This window comes from Zootoca vivipara, chromosome 8 (genome assembly GCF_965207765.1).
Source record: "Zootoca vivipara chromosome 8, rZooViv2.hap1.1, whole genome shotgun sequence".
NCBI classification, from domain to species: domain Eukaryota; kingdom Metazoa; phylum Chordata; class Lepidosauria; order Squamata; family Lacertidae; genus Zootoca; species Zootoca vivipara.
In genome coordinates this window covers 43,886,839-43,903,072 of record NC_142591.1, presented here as the reverse complement: position 1 = coordinate 43,903,072, position 16,234 = coordinate 43,886,839, and the positions used below count along the sequence as shown (strand labels likewise).

General features: G+C 39.7%; 1 protein-coding gene across 11 annotated transcripts in view; it reads left to right on the top strand.

Annotated features, from left to right (window-relative positions):
• OSBPL1A (oxysterol binding protein like 1A) overlaps nucleotides 1-16,234 on the top strand; it is a 74,758-nt gene that overhangs the window by 50,958 nt on the left and 7,566 nt on the right. For all 11 annotated transcript variants that reach the window (XM_088676290.1, XM_035125126.3, XM_035125129.3 and 8 more), the window contains 10 exons: nucleotides 4,840-4,915; nucleotides 5,823-5,957; nucleotides 6,352-6,449; nucleotides 6,637-6,819; nucleotides 7,791-7,898; nucleotides 9,089-9,178; nucleotides 10,044-10,170; nucleotides 13,305-13,421; nucleotides 14,679-14,802; nucleotides 15,776-15,866. In XM_088676290.1, coding sequence (XP_088532416.1) covers nucleotides 4,840-4,915; nucleotides 5,823-5,957; nucleotides 6,352-6,449; nucleotides 6,637-6,819; nucleotides 7,791-7,898; nucleotides 9,089-9,178; nucleotides 10,044-10,170; nucleotides 13,305-13,421; nucleotides 14,679-14,802; nucleotides 15,776-15,866 — 1,149 coding nt within the window. The remainder of the gene's footprint in view (nucleotides 1-4,839; nucleotides 4,916-5,822; nucleotides 5,958-6,351; nucleotides 6,450-6,636; nucleotides 6,820-7,790; nucleotides 7,899-9,088; nucleotides 9,179-10,043; nucleotides 10,171-13,304; nucleotides 13,422-14,678; nucleotides 14,803-15,775; nucleotides 15,867-16,234) is intronic.

The window sequence follows — 16,234 nt, the reverse complement described above, 5'->3', positions numbered from 1 at the left end:
CTATGCCAGGGTGTGCTCCAGATCCATTTTGGTCAAGGTCCATGGGCTTCGTCAACTTATCTACTGTTTGTTTTTTGTTTTTTTTGACTTACTGGAACATTCACCTGGCCAGTTTTTGAAGGTTATGACTTTATTTTTATTGCCATGAAAATGCAGGTCTTCTTACTGTTGTAAAATAAACTAAGCATTCGCTATAAAATTCAGTTAAACAACTGCTAGAAGTGTTACTTAGACACACACATGTACCCCTTCAGAATTGCAGCAGTAAAAGTGGTATAGTACAGTGTTTTTTTTAAAAAAAATAAAAATAAAAATCATTGTTTAAGCTAAACACTAGTATCAGCTTGTCTTCTGCAAATAACCTGTGCAAGGAATGTCTTTATTGAGAGAGAATACACACTTCCTTAGTGTAACACTTCCCTCTTTATTCACTGAAACTCTATCGAAATTGGTAGGCCCATAGTTAGCTGCTTTGGTGAGTTAACAAATACCATGCCGTTTAGGGCATATAGCATAAGGAATGCAAAATGTAGTACAGTGAAATAAAGCAAAATATTTCACAGAATTAAAAATCTATTAAGCTTGGGAAATCATGTTCCTCTTTCTCGCCATTGCAACCTGGTGGCAGCCATTACATCAAGCAGTAGCAGGGAAGGGCCTCTTGTTTCATCACTGCAGCTGAGAGATCAATGGCTGCCTCTCTTCCAATTTTTCTACCCCAGCTGTTTGTTAAGAGAACTTGACACTAAGAACTTGAACGAATCGTCTTACTTCTTCATTCCTCCTGAACCATTTCTCCATTGTGTTGTCTTTTTAAATTATAACCCTAAGGGCGGTGACTCTATTGTTTTGTATTGATCTGTAAACTGGTCTGGGGCATTTTTTGGCTGAAGGGCAGGATAAAGATTAGTGTAAAATAAACAGTATAAACCTTGCCCTCTATCCTGATGAGTAACTGAAGAAAGCAGTTCTAAAACTAGAAAACATTTTCCTACCTTTTTGCACGAACTTGGATGAAATTAAATCTGTCAATTTTTTAAAATTTATTTTTACTGATCTTTTTCGCTGGAGCAAGTACCGTAATAAATGCTGGTTGCTGATGATAGTTGCAAAGAAGTATAGGGAGGCATATTGTTAAGGAGCTTAACAATGCAAGTGTTTTTTTTTCCTGAAATTGAAGACTTCTGTCTCACTTGTGAATTCTTTTTCAGATATCCTGGACTGGGCACTTGCCTTAATAACGGGGCCTTCCTGTCTCCCATCAAGTGGAGTCAAAATGTTATCTGGATGCAGGCCTGTCCTGTGAAGGGACCACTACTTCCTTCCCAGATATAGTACTCTTAGCTTAGCTGGGGGCAGGCGGGTTGTGTGTAGAAATTATAAATGGGGGTGGGGGTGGGCAGATAGAGAAGTCCCCGAAATAGAACTTAAGCCTATTACTGTTTCACAAGTGATATTTATGTCTATACTTTAAATGTCAACTTGTTTTAACCTTCATGGCTTCCACCCAATGAGACCTGAACTATTGTTGTATAAAGGGACATGGACTGCTTTGGGTATGTTCACAGAGTTCTTTGGGGAAAGCCCTGATGGGTAAACTGGTTTTTAAATACATAGTGTAGATGTGGCTAATGCAGCATGTAACATGGGACGCATTGAATGGTATTCCCAAATAATGTTACTATTAAATTTTGAACGGTGGCTGAGAGCATTTTATTCTATTTCTATGCAATTGTGTCCCTGTCCCCCCACCCCAAAGTTGTGCTTAATAGCCACCTTCACTATTGGGGATGCAGTTGTTTCCTTTCCCCTTCAATTTTGTGCAATCTAGCATTAATCTTAATTGAAAGTTACAGAAAACCAACGTCTCTGACAACTTTCAACTGCATCTGCTTTCTCTTTCTGTGGGCTTGCCTTCTCTTGTGCTTCAAAATAATGAAACACTAATATTTGAACATGCATATCCTTAGTGGTGTACACAGGCAGGAGCTGAGCTGTGTAGTTTGAGAACATAGAGATAGGGAAAGACTGTTGCTCATTCATGATACAAGAGAAAACTGTCAGTGTAAGACATTGCTGACCTCTTTCTTGACTGGGCAGCATTCTCAGCAATAGGGCTAAGCTCGCAATACCGTAATTAGAGAGGAGAGGGGGGAAAGAATGCATTGTGAAAGGAAGCTAAAGACAGAAACAAAATAAAACCCACTGCATCAGGACACAAATACCCATCTAGTCCAGTATCCTGTTTTCACAGTCTCCACCAAATGCTTATGGGAAGTTCACAAGCAGGGCCAAGTGCAACAGTGCACACTCCTCACCTGTGATTCCTAGCAACTGGTGTGCACAGACATGCTGTCTTTGAAAGTGGAGCTAGAATGCAGCCGTTGTGGCCAATAGCCATGTATTCCCCATGTTTAATGGTCTCAAAGTCACCAAAGTCAGTGGCTGTGACTACGTCTTGTGGGAGTGAATTCTCACAAGAGTGAATTCTAAGGCTTTGAGCTGAGTGACTGAGCTGCTTAGCAGAGATGCCCTTGGAGTTCCTAAAGGCTGTGGTACTGGGGAAGCTCACTTGCTGCTGTCAAGCACCAAAGGAGTCAGAAAAATATCTGAAGGGGAGATTCAAAGCAACCTTGCGGATTTCCCAGCTTTTGGCTTCTCCCTACCAAATGTGGCCCAAGATGCCACAAAAACATGTTTCCTCTAAGGAGGGAAAATAAAAGAGGGAAGACTCTTGGGGTCCAGTGCACTAGGCTGGGTTTGTTTAGTGGATTCTTGGAAACAGTTTGTTGAGTAGAGAAGTACATTCAAAATGGGTAGTAAATCTAGGAAAACAACTTTACTACGACAGGAGTCTGCCATATGACTTCCTGTTGGGCTCAGTGAGGTTGAAGCAACACTGTGAAATTAGGACTGTTTTCAGAGTCTTGGACAGGATTTTGTTCGTGGCAGGCAGAGATTTAGTTTGAACAATCTCCATATAGCACAAGGATTGAACACAGTACTCCCAGGACGACTGTTCTCAGGAAAGTGAAGAACAATTTTCTCCAATTGTGTTTCTTACTATAAGGGTAAAACACTCGGTTACAAAATGTCAAGTGTTTTTTAGTGATATACAGATTTTTCACTTTGGTGTTCTTTTGGGGAAAATCATAACACGAAGCAAGAACACATGTAGGGCTGTGTTTTGTGTTGCTTTAAAAAACAAAGACCACACTTCTTTAATACTGGAAGAAGGAATGTATTTGGACTGGGATCACCCAGGGCTGGTGACGAAAAATGGAGCAAATTATGCTTGGAAAGACAGCATCTCTTTGGTGCACAAGTATATTACAGGCCACCTAGCTTAAAATTGTTCCCTTAAAAATATCAATTTTTCATGCTGGCTTGTATGCTAGCTGTGCTTTTTGGGGGGGGGGTGAGAGGAATTAACAGACTTTATGTTGGGTTGATGTAGAAATTAATAATGTATTTTGCACCATTAGAGGTTTTCCTGCCATAAGCGCTTTCGGCAGGTTACCAGGTATTTTTTGCTTACTTTAATCTCACAACCCTGTGAGATAGGTTAGTGAGTTTTATTAAGATGTAATATTAAAAGCTAACCACTTCCAATTAACTTGGTGGTTGTGGTGGGTGGTGGGATTTAAAATAAAAATAAAAAATACAAGTGTAAAAACATTTGTATTTTCTGTTGTTGGCAAAATGAAGACACATCTGGTGCTGAAAGGTGCTGTAGTACAGGCTTTGTACAAAGATAATCTTTCAGGGAGTTGGACAGTAGCATTGTAGAACAGTTACTTCCAGTGATAATGCATGTTCATTTTTCCTGTTCCATTATGGGCTCTAGTCAAACTGGTTTTGTGGGCTTTTTTGCTTCAAGCAATAATTCTCAACGGTATTCTTACAGAGGCATGACAAGCACCTGCTGCAATACCCATCTACATTCTAGCGTGACTGTTGCGGGAACACGTTGGATGATAACCATGAAAAGTCATTCTTTCTTTGCATTGTTAGAACTGGGTTTTGAGCTTTAAAAAAAAAAAAAGACAGCTCAATATATATTTGGGGCAGGGACCGAGGAGAGTAAGAGAGAACCATCCAGATAATGTCCTAGCATTCAGAACAGTCTTCCTTAGGTGTGAATTTGTCTGGATCACAGACAGTTTCTAGTCTCATCTAGTCAACTTCATCACTCAACTGAATTGTATGAGACTAGGGGAAGCAGTTGCATAGTAAAGTTATTAACAGGCTTCCCCTCACCCAAAGGTAGGCTCCTTAACACACTTAATGCCTTTACCAAGTGTCCAGCATTAAGTGGAATGTCACCCACCCACCTCTTCTGCTTCAGAAATACATTTCACAGCTGAACATCTTTTCTTAAAGTCCTGTTTTTTAAAATTGCTTTTACAAATTGAGCTGTGGTTACTCATACAGAATATTGGGCTGTTTAACCTTAAGTAGTTCTTAATTAAATGTATGGCAATGCCTTATATTTATTATAATTATTCATACTTTTATATTGAGGACATATCTTTTCAACTACCTGTGTGACAAAACAGTTTGTCCGAATTGGTTACCTAACCGAAGTTGCATTTTCTTTATTGCTACTATGCAGCACATTTGGGTGGTTTATATTGAGGTACATAACTGGTTTGTGATCAGCAATGTAGCATGAGCCCTATTTGAATAGAAAAATTGAGGATTGGGAGACCAGTTGCCTGTTCTAGTACAGGTTTTTGTTCTGTCAGTATTGCATACACTCTTTCTGCAAATACTTAAACAAGAAGTATATTATTCAGGCCTAATGAACTTGGTCTCTTGCCCCCCTCCCCCATCTAGGACAAGCTTGCCTTCTCCAATGTTTTCCAGAAATGATTTCAGTATTTGGAGCATCTTAAGAAAGTGCATTGGAATGGTAGGTGAAACATTGCTTAGAATAAAAAAACTTAAATCTTAGTCTTTATAGTAAATGTGTAGTAATAGATTATTGATCTCTCTCCCCCCCCCCCCCCCGTCCAAACCAGCTTTTGAATAAAAGAATTAAGGACTGACTGACTGTATGCATGCATTTCGGAAGTAAATGGGTGTGTTATATAAAATCAAATGTCACAAAAGTATGGCAAGCTTTTATCAGCTGCAGCCAGCATGAGTAATGGTCAGGGATGATGGGAGTTGTTGTCCAAAACATCTGGAAGAAGCTAAGTTGGGGGAAGCAATTCTGGTTTGTAGCCTGCAGGTAAAGCTTGTTAGGTTTTTTATTTCTTATACAGTGCTTGTTAGGTACTTCATAAATTAATGCTGCAATTAATAATTAATATTGTAATTAATAATTAACAATAAAATAAAATAACAGCTTAATTAATACTGGCCCTTTTGTATTAATGCCTTCTAAGTGTTATTTCAGCTCACTGTAAAATAATCAGCCTTCTTTCAACTCTTTTTATGATTTGTGTTTTAGTAATATTTTCAAGCTTAGGGTGGTCCTTTCCCTTGCCCATTTCATCATCGCAACCACCCTGTGATGTAGATTAGAGTGAGTGAGGGACTTGGAATTCTTTTGTGAGTTTCATGGCTTAGTGGAAATTTGAAACCAGGTTTCCCTGATACAGTACAACTTCAGCACTCTACCCATTGCATGCTGTAGGGCTCTTGTTTAAAAGGGAGGCAGGGTTCCCGCCCCCCACATTCCTTTCACATCACCCTCTACCTTCCCCAATATGTACCAGCTGTATTTTATGATAAGACATATACCAGTCATAATGTTGGCAATGCACAGTAGTAGATGTAAACATTTTTAATAAATGCTTTTAACACTCTGCTAGGAGCTGTCGAAGATCACTATGCCAGTAATTTTTAACGAGCCACTGAGTTTCCTACAGCGACTGACAGAATATATGGAGCATACATACTTAATTCATAAGGCCAGTTCGCTTTTGGACCCGGTTGAAAGAATGCAGGTACTCTGCTCAGAATAAATGCATCTGGTGTTCTCTGACTATTGCATACCGTTTCATGCAGGTAGATAAAGAGGAGAGCTGCTTATTATTACAACATCTGAAACACTGTTGTGAACATTGTTGTGCATGAAATAAAAGTGATTTTGCCTCCAGCTATTGAATATCAGGGCTGTTGGGTTGGCATTAAGCAGTACTGCTTAACTCTTTGGTTTTTCTGTTTTTAAAGTGGTGGTTGTAATTGACTTTTTCCTCGTTACATGTTTTCATGCTACTTAACTACTTGAATGCTTACCTCTTTATGAGAGTTAGTGCTTTAAAAACACACACAAAATAATTGGTAAGATTTCCTGCTTTAAACGAACATAAATATGAGTGCAAATTGCTTTTTCAACAGTGTGTAGCTGCCTTTGCTGTTTCAGCTGTTGCCTCTCAGTGGGAACGTACAGGAAAGCCATTCAACCCATTACTTGGAGAGACGTATGAACTGGTCAGGTAACAAACTCACAATGCAATTTAACTAGCTGGCTCATTGAGAATTGAAAGTTAATGTCAGATATTTAAGATTTTGTTCATTGATTCTTTTTTAATGTACAAAGCTGATGTGGCAATGCCTCATTTTATCCACTTTTGTAGAGAAACTGCAAATATCACTCAACTGTCACTTTCTTTCCATGTTTAGAGAGGACCTTGGATTCAGACTCATCTCAGAGCAAGTTAGTCATCACCCACCAGTCAGTGCTTTTTATGCTGAAGGACTGAGCAATGACTTTGTGTTTCATGGTTCTATTTATCCTAAACTAAAGTTCTGGGGAAAGAGTGTTGAAGCAGAACCCAAAGGGATAATAACTTTGAAACTTCTTGAGTAAGTTGATCTATTTGATATCTTTTGGCTGCCTTAGGCAAAAGGCAAGTGGCATGTAAACTGCAGTGTTGTATAATGTATACTGGGGGTTCCCAAACTGTGGACGTTCAGGTGGTCTGTGTTGTGTTGGTGAACCTGGGAGACAGCATACCCATCATGTTAACTGCTGATTTTTAACTGTATTTTAATTGCTTCTCTTATTTCTTATATTGTATTACAATTTAAATGCTATAGATTACAATCAAATACAATTTACAGGAAATAAAAAAACAATGCAAATACAATTAGAAAATTATATGGCATCTTCAATAAAGCATTACAATTGCCAAGACAGATGGAAAAATCATTAAGTGCTTTGTACAAAGATAGATAGAAAAGTGCTCAGCAATTTTCAGGTGGTCTGTGGGGGGAAAATGTTTGGGGAGCTACTGTTCTATCCTAAAACCTGAACACTCCCCCCCTCCATTTGTAGAGATGGAACCAAGCAGGCATGGTATATAAGTAAAAAGAAGGCAGGCAGGCAAACTGCACAGATCTGGCTGTCAGGGCTTTGAAAACCAGAGGATGGGTGTGCCCATCTGATATGGGCAGAGATCATTCCTTGCCAAAGTTCAGGTAAGTATGGTATTTGACTGAGCTTAGGCTGCTGAAGTTCCTGTCTTTGAAACCTGTGCAGAAGAGTTGGCTATTCTGGGATTGTCTTAGATGTGTTTGAGAGATTCCCAAGTAAATTGAGGATATGAGACTTGCATGGTGCATGCCTGAAACCTAGATTCATCTGGCCAGGAGATGGGGAGAGAGTTAAAGTAGGACTGACTGGCCAAGATTTGCTAAAGCATACAAAATTGTGAGAGCGAAAAGTAACCATCGGCTTACGCTTCCTTGCACCATGAAAGATTTTGACCTAAAGGCATGTTCTGATGACTTTTGTTTTGTGAATCTAAGAGCCTATTCTCTTTGCTCCCTTTCAGACATAATGAAGCATACACATGGACAAATCCTACATGCTGTGTGCATAACATTATTGTGGGCAAGCTTTGGATTGAGCAGTATGGGAATATGGAAATAACCAATCACAAGTAAGCTGGAAGTCTTAACTTGCTACTTAGCTTGAAAGTGTGGCATGCTTATACTGTAACACATATAAAATGTACTCTTTACAGTGGAACCTCGGTTTATGAACACCTCGGTTTATGAATTTTCGGTTTATGAACGCCGCGGACCCATCTGGAACGGATTAATTCACTTTCCATTACTTTTAATGGGAAAGTTCGCTTCAGTTTATGAACGCTTCAGTTTATGAACAGACTTCCGGAACAAATTACACCCATGTTTCAGTTTATGAACGCTTCAGTTTAAGTACTCCGCGGACCCGTCTGGAACGGATTAATCCACTTTCCATTACTTTCAATGGGAAAGTTTGCTTCAGTTTATGAACGGTTACTTCACGGACCGTCTGGAACGGATTAATCCACTTTCCATTACTTTCAATGGGAAAGTTCGCTTCAGTTTATGAACGCTTCAGTTTATGAACAGACTTCCGGAACCAATTGTGTTCATAAACCGAGGTACCACTGTATTACAATGCATAAGAAAACATTAAAAGCATAATCAGTGTTTGAGGCAACATGAATAGCACTTCTCTGCATCACTCAGATCCAAAATGTTCCTGGAGAAAGTGTATGTCAGGGAATATTATGTTACTCTTGCAGTGGTCAGAGATCCAGTGTATTTAATTTATATTGGATCAGGGCAGGGGTCTCCAAACTAAGGACCGGGGGCCGGATGTAGCCCAATCGCCTTCTAAATCCGGCCCGTGAACGGTCCGGGAATCAGCATGTTTTTACATGAGTAGAATGTGTTCTTTTATTTAAAATGCATCTCTGGTTATTTGTGGGGCCTGCCTGGTGTTTTTACATCAGTAGAATGTGTCCTTTTATTTTAAATGCATCTCTGGGTTATTTGTGGGGCATAGGAATTCATTCATATTTTTTCCCCAAAATATAGTCCGGCCCCCCACAAGGTCTGAGGGACAGTGGACTGGCCCCCTGCTGAAAAAGTTTGCTGATCAGGGCTTCTTTTTTCCTTTAACACTTATCTCCTTAGTAGTAAAGCTCATAAAGGCAGATATAGTGCATATATTATGCTGAATGCTACAGGAGCTAGAGCTTGCATGCTTGAAGTACTTTAAATGGCTTAGCCAATATTTGATGTGAAAGTGTAAATTATGAGAAGGCATAGAGTTAAATTTAATTTTCTGCCCCCACAGAACTGGTGAAAAATGCATGTTAAACTTCAAGCCCTGTGGCCTTTTTGGGAAGGAATTGCACAAAGTGGAAGGTTACATTCAGGATAAAAGGTAAGCAAGCCTCTCTGCTTATATTTCTAAATCATATGGGAGATCATTTATTTTTATTTTTTACAAAAATGCTGAAATGCTACTAGTTACGTTGCATACATAGGGATGAGAAGCCTCAGGCCCCAGGGGGGCGGATTTCGCCCTCCAGGCTACCTCTGTTGTCCTCAGGCCTTTGTTCAGGTCACACCCCTCACTGGCCCTGCTCCCATTTCCTTGAGTGCTTTGGGCTGGCTAGAATGTGGTCTTAACTCTGATAAAGCCTCTTGCTTGCCTGGATGGAGAGAGTCTCGTGTATGAACCTCTGACTTCTGCATAGTTAGAACACAGCCCACTGTACAAAGGCATAGCTGCCAAGTTATCCCTTTTTTAAGGGAAATTCCTTTATGCTGAATAGGCTTCCTCGTGAGAAAAGGGAAAACTTGGCAGCTATGCAAAGGCAAGATACACATTCTTTGTGTTTCCTTCTTTTGTCTCTGTCCCTGCTCACCAGTGGCATGCAATTTTGTGAGAGAATAATGCTTCCTTTGGGTCTGAAAAATGTCCCCTACACCAGACTTAGATGTTCATTAGCTTCTGTGAGTTGAGCATTTGCTGTCTTAGCTTCTGTTTAGAGCCATAGTCTTCATTCAGCCTTTTCAGATAAAGGACCCACCTTTAAACTCAAACATGCACTGAGGACCCATTTCTTAATTTTCTACCATCTGTTTCTGTGGTGGTAAGAGCTGCTGTTGCAAACCATCTTAGGTCATGAGTCCCAAGCAACCAATTGAAGACCAGTGGTTTAGAGTGTGAACCTGAATATTATAATAAGTCAGTACTTCAGCTATTCCTTAATTTGTTTGTTTTGCGGGGGACTCTTTGACAGCAAAAAGAAACTTTGTGCACTCTATGGGAAATGGACTGAGTGTTTGTATAGCGTTGATCTTGCAACATTTGAAGCTTACAAAAAGAATGACAAGAAGAACACAGAAGAGAAGAAAAACAACAAGCAGGTATTGATATTAAAATGTAACTTGGTAACAGAGATGTTTGTTTAAAACTAACAACAGTAAAAAAATGTCCTCAACTGATGGCATTGTGCATGATTTGAAAGGATTTATGTACCCATCTTGTTTTCCTCAGTGCTTTAAAAATCCTGAAAACGTTTTTTTCTTCTCCTTTGGACTTTGCATGCCTAGTTCACAATGTGACCTAGTTCGAACAATCTTGCAGAGCTCCATAAACCATGGTTTATAAAATGAGGAAAGCACACTGGGCCCAAAAACCTCTTCTCTCACTGCCCTCGCCTCTCACTCATTTGCACCAACTTTGGCACACATTGGCTTGTATTAAGCTAAGGGTTCCTGTTATGTCAAAGCAGAAGGACCTCTGGCTTACCGTTCAGTAGACAAAAGCTATTTAAACTTCATCACATTTGTGATGTTGTATCCTGTCCTTGGATTGATTTTTGCAGACAACACCAAATTGGGTGGGGGGGAGGCAGGCTGCCATGAAGTTTGTGGGATTCTCTCCCTTTTTGTAAGGGGTGTGTGTGTAGCTTTGTACACACAATTGCAAATTGTGGCGCCTGCTCTTGGGTTATCAGCCCCATGGAAGGAGCTCATACCTTTTTAAAGACCTTCAAATTATTCAAGGGGGGAAATAAACTAATTTTTACTCACCAAAACATAGGAGTTGTTGCAACCACAGTTGGGAGTGATTTTAGCATGTTTAATTTTGGCTGGATCTTTCCCTTAGTGTGTGTGTGTTATACCAATTCTGGTACATTCTCAATGCTTATAATTTCAGAATGCTCCAGTAGTGATTCACATGAATTGCTGCCTGTAACACAGCTTACTTCACTTATTATCAAGAGTATGGAACGACTCTAGAGATCTACTGCAGTCTTTGAGAGGCAGCCCTGTGAAGGGCCCAGGGGGACAGGAAGAACAGACAAGAAAAACATACCATTCGTATATGCCTCTTGTGTTACTAGCAAACTCTGGTTATGCAGAAGATGATTGCTGCTGTGGTGCAAAATACAAAATGCTTAAATATATGGAGCCTTGCTTTGGCTTGTAGATACATGGAATTTACAAGGAAGATGGAATTGGATAAGAGCAGATTTATTAATGGCGAGGATTTAAAGCTGAGATACTTCCAAGTCCCTTCTAGAAAGTTCTGGCTTCACATGCTCAAAAGGAGGAGAATTGAATAGATTGGACCACAATCAGTATCTCACACTAAGATCCGATAAAGCGGGAGCACAGGACATAGAGCAGCAAAGAAGGTTTAAAAAAGCCAATTAAGAAACATGAAAGGGAAGAGACATGCATGGTTGAAGGGGAGAAAAAGAAAACAACCAAACAAAGCTTTGCCCCCTGGCAATTTCTTCCTTTTAACCATCTATGGTTTTGTAAATTTGCATACAGACATAAAAGATGTAGACAGTTATTTTGTTTCCCCCAGGCAGTCTGCACATTTCTTTTCCTGCCCCCAATTGCATATGAACTGGAATTTTTTAAAATAAAAACACACACCAAGGAATTGACTTTATCAGATCAAAGGTCTGTCTCGGGGGGGGGGGGGAGCCTGCTGCCCTCCATACATTGTTGGATTCGATACCCATCAGTCAGAGCTAGAATGACCAGTGGTCAAAAATGATGGGAATTGTAGTCCAGAAACTTCTGGAGGGTCAGAGGTTCCCCTCTTGTCTAGCTTTCTGTTGCCAACCATTAGCAAAACGTTCGCAAGCGGGGCAGGTTAAGAGATAATTCAGTCATATATCCCTAGTACCTATACAATTAATATTTACTCCCGTTATTTACATGATCGGTTAGTTATCACACCGTTGGGACTATGGGTGCAGTTGGAAAGCGCATGAAACATTAACTTATTTAAGCAGGTCTTGATGGCTGGATGATAAGACCACCTGGGGAGCATTTTGTAGGTTGCTTTGAGTTCTGTTGGAGAAAAATAGGAAATCATCACTATTTAATGGAAGTCTAGGCATCCGTTTTGGGATGAAGGGCCATATTACCTTGGGGGGTAGTGAGGGGCTGTATAACGGGGCAATGGACTGACCAAAGCAATGTGGGTAGGATACATGTTCTCTCTCTTCCCCTCAAGCTTTTGGTGTTGCACCTTAGGTGACCCACAGGTGGCTCACTTGTGGTTTAATGGGGCTGAAAAGTATCCTCATGAACCTGTTGACAACATTCATCTTAGTGTAGCATTCTGTATGCAGGCTGGTTTTACTGCATTTCTCAATATCCTAAAATAAAAATTAGGTTATTCCAAATCTAGCATGTGTTTCCAGAACACCTATTCATTGAAGCAGATACGTTTTCTAAAGCAGCCTTGTATATAAGGCCAGATATCTTATTAGCCTGTGGAGAGGAAATGTGATTCTGCTAAGAGGCTTATTAGGCAGATCAGTAAGAAACAAAGCCTTCTATCCATTCCTCCTTCACCAGCCAACTTGGTTTTGTGCTGGCTGCAGAGGGCATCAGCACAGAAAGAAAGTAGGCAGGCAGAGTAGTGGACAGATCGCTCCATCACTCATCTGCCATCTTGCTCACCTGCTGACATGGAATTCCTTATTGCCTATGAATGTTCCAGGGTGGTCCAAACAAGTCTGAGAATGATCCCTCCCTCCCTCCTTCCCTCTCCTTGTGCAGAGTTCTAGTTACAGGTAGGTAGCCGTGTTGGTCTGAGTCGAAGCAAAATAAAAAAATTCCTTCAGTAGCACCTTAAAGACCAACTAAGTTTATATTTTGGTATGAGCTTTCGTGTGCATGCACACTTCTTCAGATACACTAGTGTATCTGAAGAAGTGTGCATGCACACGAAAGCTCATACCAAAATATAAACTTAGTTGGTCTTTAAGGTGCTACTGAAGGAATTTTTTTCTTGTGCAGAGTATTTGGGAATTATTAAATGTTAACTCCCATGTTGTCCAAAATGGTCTCCATTTTGACCATCTGTCAAATCTGTAACAGATGGTATTTATATCTGTAAATACCTTTATTTGCTTTATAAAAGTTTGCATATATAAATATTCCATCTGTGCCTAATTCTGCTGCCTCTTTTAACTACTAGAGCTAGTTTGCAGGTTCTTGTTTTTCATTTTACTTTCTTCTTATAGATGGGCAGTTCTGATGAACCAGAGGAGATGCCCTTGCCAGATTGTGAAAGTGTGTGTGTTATACCTGGAAGTGTGTTGTTATGGAGGATAGCCCCAAGGCCTTCTAACTCAACACAGGTGAGGAGGAACATCCTTGACTAAGACTCTGCATTTTGTCAGTGTTTGTCTCATGCACTTGTGCTGCATTTCTTTGTATATGTGAGTGAGATCTATCTCATGTTGCCTGGGTTAAAGGGTGTGTAAGTGAAGAGAAGAGAGAATATGGACAACTTTCCACTAGCTCATGCCTCCATTTCAAGAAAACAAAATTCAGGTTACAATTAGGTGTCTGGCAGTTAGATTTGATCCTCTCCCTGTACCTTCCTCAACCTCTTAGCACCTCCATCACTGTGTGTAACATTTGTAAAAGACAGGATTATCCTTATCAATGTAGAATTTTTTTGATAAAACATTTAAGGTTTAGTTAGCCTTCTCTCTTTCCATAGCAAACTTGAGCAAGGCTACCCCCTTCCTACCTAGACACAAGGTAGGATCCAGTGCTCCTGTTTCACTAGCACAAGGGATGTGTATTAGCAGAATTAGTTTTGTTCTTGGAAAGCATTGTGTAAATTTGGGGTTTCTACTGCCAGTTTAATGTTTTTTTTGAGTATTGTGATCCTCCCTGAGAGTTTTTATGGCAGAATATAAATTTTAGGCTCTTGCTTCCTCGACACATATACCGCAGTGCATGTCAGAATATATATTGTATACTTGGATTTGTGGCATCCTTGTCAAAAAACTTGTCTGCCTCTTTCTTTAGACCCAATTAGAATTCTATCTATTTAACATGGAGAGTTGGATATCAATTAGTTTCAATTAATCCCTACCCCTATTATTTATATACAATTAAATCCTCAGTCACATTGGAGCCTGTACTCCAATGTTTGCAGTCACATTGGAGCCTATAGTCCCCATAATCATCTTGTGGTGATCCAAGTTCTGAAATATTCCCTTGCCTCGTTCCAATTGATGAGCCTGCAGCAAACAAAACAAATCTGTCCTTCATCGTGCAGCTTAACACTTTCTGTTATGTTGACATTGATCCTCTTCCATTGATCTCATTCCAGTTCTTGAAGTCTTCTAGTTCGTCCTGCACAATATCTCAGCCATTTTCTGTTTGAAAGGCCACTTAGAATAATTTGATACCTGTTCATTCCATGAACATACTCCTTTCCCCAAGGCCACTGTAATGAAAACATTGAATAAAAGGCCCCAAGACTGATCCCTTGAGAAATTCAGTTGGATACTTCCTCTGAGAATGTATAAGCCTATTAACAGCTGGTACTTGCTCATAAAAATAAAAGAACATTCAAAAAGCTCTTTGTTGTTTTTCAGATGTACAACTTCACTACTTTTGCTATGGCTTTGAATGAATTGGATCAAGAAATGGAAAGTGTTATTCCTAAAACAGACTGCAGGCTAAGGCCAGATATAAGAGCTATGGAAAATGGTGACATAGGTAATTTAAAGGGCAACTGAATTTTATTTTTATTTTTTTTGGGGGGAAATCTATATCCAAATGCTTTATTTTATAGGATATACTTTTCATGTATAGATTTGTTTTAGCAATCAAATTTTACAGAGTCCCTTGCAAAGGAATGCCTATTAGTGATCTAAATAGTAATCTGATGCTAACTTTTTGTTTTAAGAATATTTACATCTGACATTCCCCTCCTACAGCTAGCAAGGCAGCTCCTCCTCGTGCAATGGTTCTCTGTTTTGTCATTGATTTTATATAAATGAAAATTTTTGCCTTATGAATATGAGTTTCAGCTTGTCCTTTCTCACAGTGTCAACTTTTATTACCGGTAGGAGCTGGTTTCTGATTTTGTAGCAATGCCACGAAAATAACTCACTTTCCTTTACACAAATGCAAACTCATGATATATTAACAAATTTCAGTTGATTTCCAATGTAAATTTACAGAAGCAAAGAATATGTGAAAATGCTGCAATGTCAGGGTTGTATCCAACACTATCACTGCACATAACACTATCGCTTAGCTCACATAACATGACTTCACCTCCCCTGTGGCAGCCTTTTGTACACCCTCAAAATCTGCTCCGGGGGGTGGGGTGGACCTTCTGAAGCAGAGTTGGAAGGCATGAGAGGTGCTATAGGTGGGGATAAGAGGAAGGTAAAGTCCTGTTGCATAAAAGACTTTTGCTCATGCCCTTACATGTCTGTTATCTTGCCTCATTTCTTGGTTAGTCCCATTATTTGGAAGCATGGGAAATATTACAGTGAAGCTGGTGTTTGAATTATCTACCAGTTCACACCACTGCACAAAAATCTCAAGATTCTAGTTGTGCCAACCAAAATGGCATTAAAATTCTACCCGTGTCACTGGCATAGCATTATTCCAGCTATTGGGAGTATTCTTCCGTATGTTTCAGTTGCATCCAGCCTTTTCTCTGTCTGTCTCTTGGTAGATGTAGCAAGTGAAGAAAAGAAGAGGCTTGAAGAAAAACAAAGAGCTGCTCGTAAAAACAGGTCAAAGTCAGAGGAAGACTGGAAGACAAGGTCAGTAAACTGGGGGCTAAAGCACTTGATTTAATAGTTTACAAATGTTTTTTCTAACTCTATTTTTAAATGTGTGCATACTTGGGATTGCCTGGCAATACTACACATGTCAAGTTGCTCATAGTCTGAAAACTCTGCGCCATCATTTTCGAAAGAGGCCTTTTATATTTTACAACAGTGATCTAACTACTAACTTCTGCTCATTTCGGTCATTACTAGATTTTTTGCTCATGTTAAAGCTTTCAAAAACGCTTAGGTTTAGCAGTAGCCCCTTGTATTTCAGAAGTGGAATTAGAATTATGAGTGAGGTAAACAAATTATTTTCCGTAGAGCCACACTGGAGTCTGTGAAAATCCCTAGCATTTTTA